The 13,244-nt window shown below is 36.1% G+C and overlaps 1 protein-coding gene across 1 annotated transcript in view; it reads left to right on the forward strand.

The window, feature by feature from the left end:
• Positions 1-13,222, forward strand: part of galns (galactosamine (N-acetyl)-6-sulfatase) — a 75,913-nt gene extending 62,691 nt beyond the window's left edge. Inside the window, exons 13-14 of the mRNA XM_061974760.2 lie at positions 10,175-10,292; positions 12,951-13,222. Of these exons, the coding sequence (XP_061830744.1) occupies positions 10,175-10,292; positions 12,951-13,037 (205 nt within the window). The 3' untranslated portion in view covers positions 13,038-13,222. The remainder of the gene's footprint in view (positions 1-10,174; positions 10,293-12,950) is intronic.
• Positions 13,223-13,244: the final 22 nt, after the last annotated feature.

The following is a 13,244-nucleotide window of genomic DNA, read 5'->3' on the forward strand; positions in this document are numbered from 1 at the left end:
TATTTAAACTGTAAGTGTTGTATTTATTACTCACCAGCCGTTTGATTGTAACGTGCCTCGTTGTTGTAGTTTTCAAATTCGGAGGTGTTGAAATTGCCATTTAAAATTGCTCATGCTAATCCGTAGCATGTCTATGGCAAATCCAATGTAAATTAGCATCAAGCTTGGGCATTTTGAAAAGCGTAGTCTTACTGTGTGCGTTCAAGTGTTTTCTATCAGGCAAACTTGCTCTGGTAGCATGGGAAATTGCAACATTACAGGCTGAATCCGCTCAATTGCTGGTACTTTTTGAAGAAGAATGAATGTTAATTTTCTAATAATAAAATCTCTTGTTTTATTAATATAGCATTTAACACTGAGTTATGTTGTCCAGTTTTTACCATGTTTTCTTACACGTCTCCTCTGCAAGTATTATATAGTAAACGTTGCATGCAGTTATAATTCCAAGGCGTTGGATGGCAGTAGTGTGTTGCCATACTTCGGAAGTAGTCTTTGCCATTAAGTTGAACGTGCCAGTCTTATTTTCTGTTGAGCCCTGCAAAGTATTTAAACTATGTTTTATACTTATTACACACCAGCTGTTAAATTGTTGATTGTAACTTGCATCTTTGCTGTAGTTTTCGTTACCAACTATTTTATACATCGCCATATTTAATTTTCCTGAGGGAACTCTCCTGAAGGAATCAATAAAGTACTATCTATCTATCTTTCTATCTATCTATCTATCTATCTATCTATCTATCTATCTATCTATCTATCTATCTATCTATTGTTGCGTCGACCAGCTCTTCCTCCCAGGGAATCTAAGTTACTGGTCAATCCCAAGTTCTTTCGATGACATATATGCTGAGTAAGAAGGACCATCAAGACAGAATAGGAATATTATCACTGAAATTTCAGGAGATCAGCTTAACCAATACATTCATATCGGCTACTCTAGCTGACCTGACATTCAAATGGAAGAGCCCACTTCTTGCACACAAAGAAAGCCCCCACCTCTCCCTTTCGCAACACTGATAAGGAAGAATTGGGGGTTGTATTCACATTCCGATGGTTTAAGTCACTAAGCAGACCTCTGAAGACAAGAGAAACTGGTAAAATATACAAAGGAAAAGAACTAGCTACTCCAAACATGGCTATGAATAGAGAAATAACTCTTAAACATATATGCATTCGCCACACTATCTATCTATATATCTATCTGATTGATTGTTTGAAACTTTTATTAGTAGATTGCATAGTTCAGTACATATTCCGTACAATTGACCACTAATTGGTAACACCCGAATAAGTTTTTCAACTTGTTTAAGCCGGGGTCCACGTAAATCTCTCTCTCTCTCTCTCTCTCTCTCTCTCTCTCTCTCTCTCTCTCTCTCTCTCTCTCTCTATCCATCCATCCATCCATCTATATAAAATTGCTAATACTAATTCCATAGCATGTCTGTGGCAAATCCAATGCAAATTAAAAACGTGGAGCCCTACTGTACTTTTGAGCATCTTTTTCTTGCATGGAAAATTGTAACATTACTTCGACTGCTTGTTTCCCGGCCAAGTGCTTGAGCCGATATGACTTTACACGCAACAAAGGTATCTAAACATGGCACCGTTTGATTTTAGGTTAATCGGCACCCATCCCTTGTCAATCCGTCCCCCTCCCACCCCCCACTGCTAACTATTTTCGCTAAAGCTTCCATCGCTTATCCTCGCCGTCCACTGGGAGCGTTCTCCTCCGTCCTCGCGCGTACACACGCCTGCTCCTTGCTCCCCCAGCTGGACCGGTTTGCCTGGCCGCCATTAATCTCCGCCGGCGCCTAAAGAGCCACTTAAGATGATGCAGCGCCTGTCAGCACGCCTGCTCGCGCGACTCAAGTGCACACAAAAACATGCACGCCGCAACGAGTAATCACACAATTGAGGGAGACGACACGGTTTTTCCTCCGGAGGCCTTCGACGCACGTTATTTGGTGGTCCGACACGAGGTTGAGTCAGACCTTTTTTTCCCCGCTCTTCCTACGCGACGCTGTAGGCCTCATCTGCTGCTTACCACCAAGCTCCCGCGTCCCCAATCAATAGTCCTCACCCAAGTGCTCCAATTCCACTGGGGAGGAGAGGAGGAACGGGGGGGGTTAGAGGGAGGGGTTAGGCAGGACAGATGCATTCGATTGTCTCCTCAATTCCCCCACCGTCTGCCACTGTGTTCTCGTGTGTGTGTATGTGTGTGTGTGTACCAGAAATAGTGTTATGAATCAGTAATCGGCATGGCGACACACCTGAGCAATGCCCCTACGCCCCCTTGGGTGCCATAAATTATAAATCAAAAGAAGTCCATTTGCATACAGCCTGCTTATTATTCTGCAGTTTGCCCGTGCACCAGCAAGCTAAGGGTTATAGTCATGCTAATGAGCTGCGCCGACGGTGGCTTTTCATTATTTGTTTTGTGCACAAGAGGCGCAAACAAACGATATAATTAGATTTCCACGCGCGGCTTTCGCCCGACGCGATTACCCGCGCGTGGACGACGACAGCGGGCAACTTTGAGGAAACGCGACACTCGCACGCTTCCCGGCAGGCACGGGACATTAAGACAACGCTGAGAACTTGTTGAATTAGGTCTTAATGTTGAAACAACATGATTTTTGACGACGTTTAATCAATGTTGGGTTCTGACGTTGATTTGAATTTTGGTCATTTCCCAACCAAAATTCTACTACACAAATACAACCTGACAAAGCATGTTGTTTCAATGTTGTATTTGTGTTGTAGAATTTTGGTTGGGAAATGACCAAATTTCAATGGTCAAATCAACGTCAGAACCAAACATTGATTATACGTCGTCAAAAAGCATGTTGTTTCTACGTTGTATTTGTGTTGTAAAATATTGGTTGGAAAATTACCAAAATTCAATGGTCATTTCCGGACCAAAATTCTACTACACAAATACAACATTATTCAATGTCAGGTTGTGACGTTGATTTGACCATTGAATTTTATTCATTTTCCCAACCAAAATTCTACAACACAAATACAACATTGAACCAACATGCTTTTTGACAACGTTTACCGGTAATCAATGTAGGGTTTTGACATTGATTTGACTATTGAAATTTAGTCATTTCCCAACCAAAATTCTACAACACAAAAACAACGTTGACAAAACATGCTTTTTGAGGACTTTTAATCATTGTTGGGTTCTGATGTTGATTTGACCATTGAATTTTGGTCATTTCCCAACCAAAATTCTACAACACAAATACAACGTTGAAACAACATGCTTTTTGACAACGTTTAATCAAAGTTGGGTTCTGACATTGATTCGGCCATTGAAATGTTGTCATTTCCCAACGAATATATTACAACACAAATACAACATACTGTTTTACAACGTTTATTCAATGACAGGTGGTGACGTTGATTTGACCATTGAATTTTGGTCATTTCCCAACCAGTTTTCTACCACACAAATACAACGTTGAAAGAACATACTTTTTGACGAGGTTTATTCAATGTCAGGTTGTGACGTTGATTTGACTATTGAATTTTGATCCTTTCCCAACCAAAAATTTACAACACAAATACCGTACAACGTTGAAACAAGATGCTTTTTGACAACGTTTTTTCAATGTCAGGTTGTGACGTTGATTTGACCATTGATATTTGGTCATTTCCCAACCAATATATTACAACACACTTTTTGACAACGTTTAATCAATGTTGGGTTCTGACATAGATTTCACCATTGAATTTTGATCATTTCTCAACCAAAATTCTACAACACAAATACGTTGAAACAACATACTTTTTGACAACGTTTTTTCAATGTCAGGTTGTGACGTTGATTTAAGCATTGAATTTAGGTCATTTCCCAACCGAAATTCTACAACACAAATACAACGTTGAAACAACATACTTTATGATAATGTTTATTCAATGTCAGGTTGTGACGTTGATTTGACCATTGAATTTTGGTCATTTCCCAACCAATATTTTACAACACGCTTTTTGACAACGTTTATTCAATGTTGGTTTCGGACGTTGATTTGACCATTGAATTTTGGTCATTTTCCCAACCAAAATTCTACAACACAAATACAACATTGAAACAACATCCTTTTTTGACAACGTTTATTCAAAGTCAGGTTGTGACGTTGATTTGACCATTGAATTTTGGTCATTTCCCAACCAAAATTCTACAACACAAATAAAACGTTGAAACAACATGCTTTTTGAAGAAGACGTTTATTCAATGTTGGTTTCGGACGTTCATTTGACCATTGAATTTTGGTCATTTTCCCAACCAAAATTCTACAACACAAATACAACATTGAACCAACATGCTTTTTGACAACGTTTATTCAATGTCAGGTTGTGACGATGATTTGACCATTGCATTTTGGTCATTTCCCAACCAAAATTCTACAACACAAATACAACGTTGAAACAACATGCTTTTTGAAGAAGACGTTTATTCAATGTTGGTTTCTGACGTTGATTTGACAATTGAATTTTGGTCATTTTCCCAACCAAAATTCTACAACACAAATACAACATTGAACCAACATGCTTTTTGACAACGTTTATTCAATGTCAGGTTGTGACGTTGATTTGACCATTGCATTTTGGTCATTTCCCAACCAAAATTCTACAACACAAATACAACGTTGAAACAACATGCTTTTTGAAGAAGACGTTTATTCAATGTTGGTTTCTGACGTTGATTTGACAATTGAATTTTGGTCATTTTCCCAACCAAAATTCTACAACACAAATACAACATTGAAACCACATACTTTTTGACAACGTTTATTCAATGTGAGGTTGTGACGTTGATTTGACCATTGAATTTTGGTCATTTCCCAACCAAAATTCTACAACACAAATACAACGTTGAAACAACATGCTTTTTGAAGAAGACGTTTATTCAATGTTGGTTTCTGACATTGATTTGACAATTGAATTTTGGTCATTTTCCCAACCAAAATTCTACAACACAAATACAACATTGAACCAACATGCTTTTTGACAACGTTTATTCAATGTCAGGTTGTGACGTTGATTTGACCATTGCATTTTGGTCATTTCCCAACCAAAATTCTACAACACAAATACAACGTTGAAACAACATGCTTTTTGAAGAAGACGTTTATTCAATGTTGGTTTCTGACGTTGATTTGACAATTGAATTTTGGTCATTTTCCCAACCAAAATTCTACAACACAAATACAACATTGAAACCACATACTTTTTGACAACGTTTATTCAATGTGAGGTTGTGACGTTGATTTGACCATTGAATTTTGGTCATTTCCCAACCAAAATTCTACAACACAAATACAACGTTGAAACAACATGCTTTTTGAAGAAGACGTTTATTCAATGTTGGTTTCTGACATTGATTTGACAATTGAATTTTGGTCATTTTCCCAACCAAAATTCTACAACACAAATACAACATTGAAACCACATACTTTTTGACAACGTTTATTCAATGTCAGGTTGTGACGTTGATTTGACCATTGAAATTTGGTCATTTCCCAACCAACAACGTGGATATCAACGTTGTCTCAATTTACAAATACAACTATTTTTGCAACGTTGTTTCAAAGTCATTTTTAAAGGACGTGTACGTATAATCAACGTTGTATCAATGTCCTGTGCCTGCATCTGTGGCTTATTGCGGAGTGGATCGCGAGCAGGGGAATGAAAAAGGCGCGCCGATGGAAATCGGGAGCGGCAGAATTTGTCATTTCAGATAACCACGGCGAATTTCGTCCGCTTATTTATTTGTATTATTTAAAAAAAAAAAAAGTGTAATCAAGTTTTTCACCTCTTCGGCGCGGGTGGCAGTCGTTAGCTGATGGAGAGAGAGACTAATTGCGCTGGTCTAATTCTGGAGGGAAGCAAAAGCTGAGGGGATGGAGCACGGGGGAGCAGGTGCCGGCTGATGGAGGAAGCTTCGCCGCCCTGTGGGAGACCCGGGGTGGGGAGGGTAGGTGTGCGCTGGACAGAGCCCGGGGTTATTACTCTAATTGACACTTCACCCCACACGCATGCACACGGTCCCCGGGGGCCAATCAGAAGGCAGGGCTTGCAGCGACGGGAGGACGGAGGGGCTGGCACAGGTGCTGGCGGCGAGTGTATCAGGGGTGTAATTGCACTGCTGATATTTGTCTATCTGTGTGTCACGCCACCAGACGACACACACACACACACATGCGCGGCCCATTAACCCTACAGGTCCTATTGAGAGCAGCGTTCCTTTGAAAGCCTTCAGGGGCCCGGTGTTTTACACACTGAATATAATCATGCGCAGAGGTGCGGCGCTCACTGGTGTCCAACAGCAGTAATTGAGAGACAGGGGATGGGGGTCCACAGTCGCCCCCGCTGAGTGGGCTTTTCCCACAGGGTGCCGGCGTGTGTGTTATTGTGCTTGGAAGCTGCACACACACTCACACACACACACACCGTCTGATATAATGAGTTAAGCTCAGCCATCACAGCAGTGTTTTATCACAGCGTACGCATGCGACACGAAGGCCAGTGTTTCACTTGCAAAGATGCAACAAATCAAGGGAATTTATTTTCATTTGTGTGTGTGTGTGTGTGTCGTTTAAATTCCTTGTAAACAGCTCTTGTGCTGGTTAATTAGCTTCCTGCAAACATGTTTTTTGGCCCTCAAACATCATAAAAGGTTTTTTTTTCCTTTTTTCAAGCGTCAATGTACAGTCATGGTCAAAAGTTTACATACATTTGTAAAGAACATAATGTCATGTCTGTCTTGAGTTTCCAATTATTTCTACAAGTCTTATTTTTTTGTGATAAGAGTGATTGGAGCACATGTTGGTCACAAAAAAATATTCATGAAGTTTGGTTCTTTTATGAATTTATTTTGGGTCTACTGAAAATGTGAGCAAATGTGCTGGGTCAAAAGTATACATACAGCAATGTTATTATTTGGTTACATGTCCCTTGGCAAGTTTCACTGCAATAAGGTGTCACGACTGGGACTGTGGCGTGGTTTGTTCTCCCGAGGTGCAAAAGATTTGGACCATACGTGGCGTGAAGGGGAGTACATGATTTATTTAACTACAAAAAAAAGGATGCAAACAAAAGGCGCGCACAAGGGCGGAAGTACAAAACTTGACTATAAACACAAAACTTCCACAAAGGCAGAAACTATGAACAATTAAACAAAACTTGCAAACTATGGCATGAATAAAGAAAACTTACTTGGACGAGAAACCGGCATGAAAAAAGAGCAGCAAGGGTCATAAGGGTGTGTGGAGAGTGTGCAGAAGCATAAATGTGGGATGTCGCCAGACAGACAAACTGAAAACAATGAACTTAAATACTACAGACATGATTAACTAAAACAGGTGCGTGACTCAAAACGTGAAACAGGTGCGTGACGTGACAGGTGAAAACTAATGGTTGCTATGGTGACAAAACAAACAAAAGTGCACAAAAAGTCCAAAAACAAAACCGAACATGACTAAAACAAAACATGATCACACAGACATGACATAAGGCGCTTTTGGTAGCCATCCACAAGCTTCTGGCAAGCTTCTGGTTGAGTTTTTAACCACTCCTCTTAAAAAAATTAGTGCAGTTCAGCTAAATGTGTTGGTTTTATGACATGGACTTGTTTCTTCAGCATTGTCCACACGTTTAATTTTCATTTCATTTTATTTGTATTTATCTCCTTCATTGATGTGCATCTTTGATCGATAGACAATTATACCTCAATTATTCAATTATACATTTAAACACCAATGCCTGAGAAGGAACAGGATGAAGAAAAATCGGATCATGACATGTTATAGGAGTTATTGCGGTAATCTACGTCACAGCAGCTAAGACGAGGAACCAACCAGAGTGGGCGGGGTTTGTTTTCAGAGCAGCCAGCTCAAAACGCATGTGTTATAAACTGAAGCAGATTTTTACCTGATAATATATCATGTTATTGTTGTTTATTACACCTGGCTTTCATATTTTGCTTTTTTTTTTTACACTTTTGTTGTGTTTTGCTTGATTGTAAAAGATACACAACTTTCGAGGAGCTTGTCTGAGACGTAAAAGAGGAGCGATGTTGATATTTTGTTAATATTCAGTCTTTTATTGTTCATAGTTAATATTGTAAATGCCACTTTCTTTATTTCCATGTACATTTAAGGTGTCCCGTTCAGTAAAAAAAATGTACAATTCCATTCCGCTTTTTTAAATTGGTCTGTCATAACTTTTTTAGAATTCTATCAGACATTGTGACTTTTGGTATTAGTGTTCCTGGGGGGAAAAAAGGGACCCCAACACACATACTATACAGCAGGTTTTTACAGCTAAATGTGTACATATTTTATACACACATACACGTTGGCCCCCCTCAGACAAATTTTTTTCTCTCAATGTGGCCCCCCCCCCAACCGAGTCAAAATATTTGCCCAGCTCTGCTCTACATCAACATTACTAAAAAGCCTGAAGTATCAGATCAGATGCATTGCATGCATTATACATGCACATGCATGTATAATCCACACGAGGGCATTAATCGACTTTATTAGTGGGCTGTCCAATGACCCTGCAGGATTGCCACAAAGAAGAAACAAAAGACACCTGATTTTTGAGGAAAAACTTGGCCGAATTTCAAAGGGATAAGAAAAGAAAAAAAAAATTTAATTACTTCATATTTCATAATATATTTTATTGTAAAACTGCGTTGAAAAATATGTGTATCAAATTTGAAACATCAGGTTAGCCAAATTTCAAAGGGATAAGAAAATAAAAATAAAAATGTTAAATTACTTCAAATTTCATAATATATTTTATTGTAAAACTGTGTTGAAAAATATGTGTATCGAATTCGAAACATCAGGTTAGCCAAATTTTAAAGGGATAATAAATTACATTTTTTTAATTACTTCATATTTCATAATATATTTTATTGTAAAACAGTGTTGAAAAATATGTGTATCAAATTTGTAACATCAGGTTAGCCAAATTTCAAAGGGATAGGAAAATATATATATAGTTTTTAATTACTTCATATTTTAAAATATATTTTACTGTAAAACTGTGTTGAAAAATATGTGTATCAAATTTGAAACATCGAGTTAGCCAAATTTCAAAGGGATAAGAAAATATGTATTTTTTAAATTTTTTAATATTTCATAGTATATTTTATTGTAAAACTGTGTTGAAAAATATGTGTATCCAATTTGAAACATCAGGTTAGCCAAATTTCAAAGGGATAAGAATTTTTTTTTAATTACTTCATATTTCATAATATATTTTATTGTAAAATTGTGTTGAAAAATATGTGTATCAAATTTTAAACATCAGGTTAGCCAACTTTCAAAGTAATAAGAATGTATTTATTTTTTAATTACTTCATATTTCATAATATATTTTATTGTAAAACTGTGTTGAAAAAATATGTGTATCAAATTTGAAACATCAGGTTAGCCAAATTTCAAAGGGATAAGAAAATATTCATCCATACATCCATTTTCTACTGCTTATTCCCTTTGGGGTTGCGGGGGCGCTGGAGCCTATCTCAGCTACAATCGGGCGGAAGGCGGGCTACAATCTAGTAAAGTCGCCATCTCATCGCAGGGCCAACACAGATAGGCAACATTCACACTCACATTCACACACTAGGGCCAATTTAGTGTTGCCAATCAACCTATTCCCAGGTGCATGTCTTTGGAGGTGGGAGGAAGCCACGCAGTCACAGGGAGAACATGCAAACTCCACACAGAAAGATCCCGAGCCCGGGATTGAACCCAAGACTACTCAGGATTTTTGTATTGTGAGGCAGACGCACTAACCCCTCTGCCAGCGTGCTATATATTTTTTAAATTACTTCATATTTCATAATATATTTTATTGTAAAATTGTGTTGAAAAATGTGTGTATCAAATTTGAAACATCAGGTGTAAAAGGTAATGCAACTCTAAATTAGTCATTTGGCATTTTACTGCATTTCATGCATTATACCTACCACCATACATACATAGTCTTTAGATGTTTCAAATAAACAAATAATATTTATATACATAATGGTATATTTACAGGTGAATAATACACTTCTAATCTGCTGTATTATTTTGTGGTAATAAATTATCATGTAGACGTGGCCCGAGGGCATTGAGTTTGACTCCTGTGTGTTTTGTGTCGACAGTGTTTTGACCGGGGAATACCAGGAGGTTCTGGGCCGCATCTCTCCAGTTGTGGAGGAGCACAGGAAGACGCTCACACCAGGTGTTCCCCAGCTCAACATGTGCGACCGGGCTGTGATGGTAGGCTGCCCTGTAATCTACCCTGAGACCTGTTTCTTCTCCAGCTCAGAAGGTCATGAAAAAGGCTGGGAAAATATCCAATTTATAATGATTGGACCTCGGATTGAAAAAGTCCACCAATTCCAATTGGTAAAGAAACTAGGAGAGCACAGACTGTACCTTTCCAAAACGTAAAGACAAAAGTTCTGAATCCAAACAATGGTCCGTAACAGCCCCAAAATGAAATCACGTGTTTATTATCCCATTTCTGGCATTTAGAGAGTGAACCCTCTTTACAGTCGTCCATGGTCTTTGTCTCTGTGGGTGGAGGCGGGGACACAGGCATACGCTCTAAGAACTGCTGGGTTGAAAACTACCCAATGTTGGCAGTTTTCAACCCAGCTGCTGGGTAACGATTGGACCAAACCATTGCTGGGTTAATTTAATGGGTCATATATTCAACCCAAATGCTGGGTCATTTCAAATGCGATGCTGGGTTAATCGTACCAATTGGTTATGTTCGTGTTTCTTTACAATAAAATCAGTTAAAATAAAAGTTTAACACATTTTCAATTCAACACAATTCTCTTTATTATATTATTTGGTTTGTAAATTATAATAAAACCTACTTCAAAACAGGTTACAGGTCGCTTTTCTTGGCTGCTGATTTATACGCACAATGTTGGCCTTATTTTTAACATTTGTTTTCAAAAATAACAAAAGGTTAATCAGTCTAATGAAATAAAGTAGAGTGACTCCATCCCAATCCCAGCTTTACATAATTTAGGATAGAAATTGACAAAGCAATTGAGAAGACATAATGTACAGCTACATTTCTAAAAGAAAAACAACAACAAAGGAAAACCAAACATTCATAAAAGCAACAGTAGTAATAATGATAGTAATAATACCAATAATAGTTGTTTGTTGTTTGTTGTAACCCCAAAATGGATTCTTTAAAACAAATAAATACAAAATAGTAAAGTATATATATATATATATATATATATATATATATATATATATATATATATATATATATATATATATATATATATATATATATACATATAAATACAAAATAGTAAAGTATATATATATATATATATATATATATATATATATATATATATATATATATATATATATATATGTCTTAATAAGGTTATCCAAAAAATAGTGCTCGATACCGTAGTAGAGCGCAATATATGTATGTGTGGGAAAAAAAATCACAAGACTATTTCATCTCTACAGGCCTGTTTCATGAGGGGGGGTACCCTCAATCATCAGGAGAATCTCCTGATGATTGAGGGTACCCCCCCTCATGAAACAGGCCTGTAGAGATGAAATAGTCTTGTGATTTTTTTTCCCACACATACATATATATATATATATATATATATATATATATATATATATATATATATATATATATATATATATATATATATACATATATATATATATATATATATATATATATATATATATACACATATATATATATATATGCTTTACTATTTTGTATTTATTTGTTTTAAAGAATATATATATATATATATTTATATATATATATGCGTGTATATATATATATATATATATATATATATATATATGTGTATATATATGCATATATATATATATATATGCATGTATATACATACATATGTATATATGTATATGCATGTATGTATATATATATATATATATAATATATACATATATATGCATGTGTGTATATATATATATATATATATATATATATATATATATATATATATATATATATATGCATATATATATGCATGTGTATATATATATATATATATATATATATATATATATATATATATATATATATATATATATATATATATATATGCTGTTGTGAATTATTTACATATTTACGGCTCCAATTAAGGAAAAATATTGCATAAATTGTGATTTTCCATTAAAAAATTAGGGTTTTCTTGGGGGAAAAAGAGCATAAAATATAAAAAAAAAACATTATGGCCATGGAAATATTTAAAGTTAATCTGTAGATTTTTAAGTAATGGAAGTAGAATGTTTTCAATATATAACTTATTTTTAAAACTTTTATGACTGAGACCGAGAACAGGCAACAAAATTGAAGGAAGCTATAATGATTTTAAAAATGAAAAACATCAAAATGGCCCGAAAATGTTTTCATTATTCAGTGTGTGGCCCTCAGTGGGAAACGTTGGGACGCCCCTGCTCAATAGGGGGGGGGGGAAACAGTTTATATGCAATGATGGTCATCTGCTCCTTGTTTTTGTTAAAAGGTGGATTCATATGTGGCTAAACACTGCCCCCTTCTGGCAAATTGTCTGAACTACTCCACTCAAAAATATCAATGAAATATGGATTTATTTTGATATTCTCTCTCAACTTTTTTTAATTGTATTTTAAGGAATCAGGTCATGGAAAAAAACAAAAAACTAAAATCCAATTAAACCACTTTGATAAGTTTTACAGGCTGGATGAGTACACAAAAACAAATAATAAATAATATTTTTAAATAATATTCATTTAAAATTCTTACAAAGATTTAAAATATGTGTTATCCAAGAAAATAGCTGCACAATATAGTATATAATTTAAAAAAATTATACGGTATATAACCATGACAATGCATAAGAGCTTGTTGTTGTGTTTCAGAACTGGGCTCCAGCCGGCTGTGAGAAGTTAGGAAAATGTCTCAAAGTTCCAAAATCGGCTCCTTGGAAGTGCGAATGGCCGCACTGACTGCAGATGAGCAATGAAACTTTTATTTTTATTTTTTAGTTTTAATAGGCAACTGTTTGACATTAAACATCATATCATTTCAAAGTCAGCTGGGATAAGCTCCACCCATGTGAACATGCTAAGTAAACATACAGTAATTCATGAATGGAGTGTGTGTTCTGATACGGTAAGTCTGTTTTTTATTGTACATAATTGCAAGAGTCACGT

The sequence above is a fragment of the Nerophis lumbriciformis genome, linkage group LG15 (genome assembly GCF_033978685.3).
Source record: "Nerophis lumbriciformis linkage group LG15, RoL_Nlum_v2.1, whole genome shotgun sequence".
Taxonomy (NCBI): Eukaryota; Metazoa; Chordata; class Actinopteri; order Syngnathiformes; family Syngnathidae; genus Nerophis; species Nerophis lumbriciformis.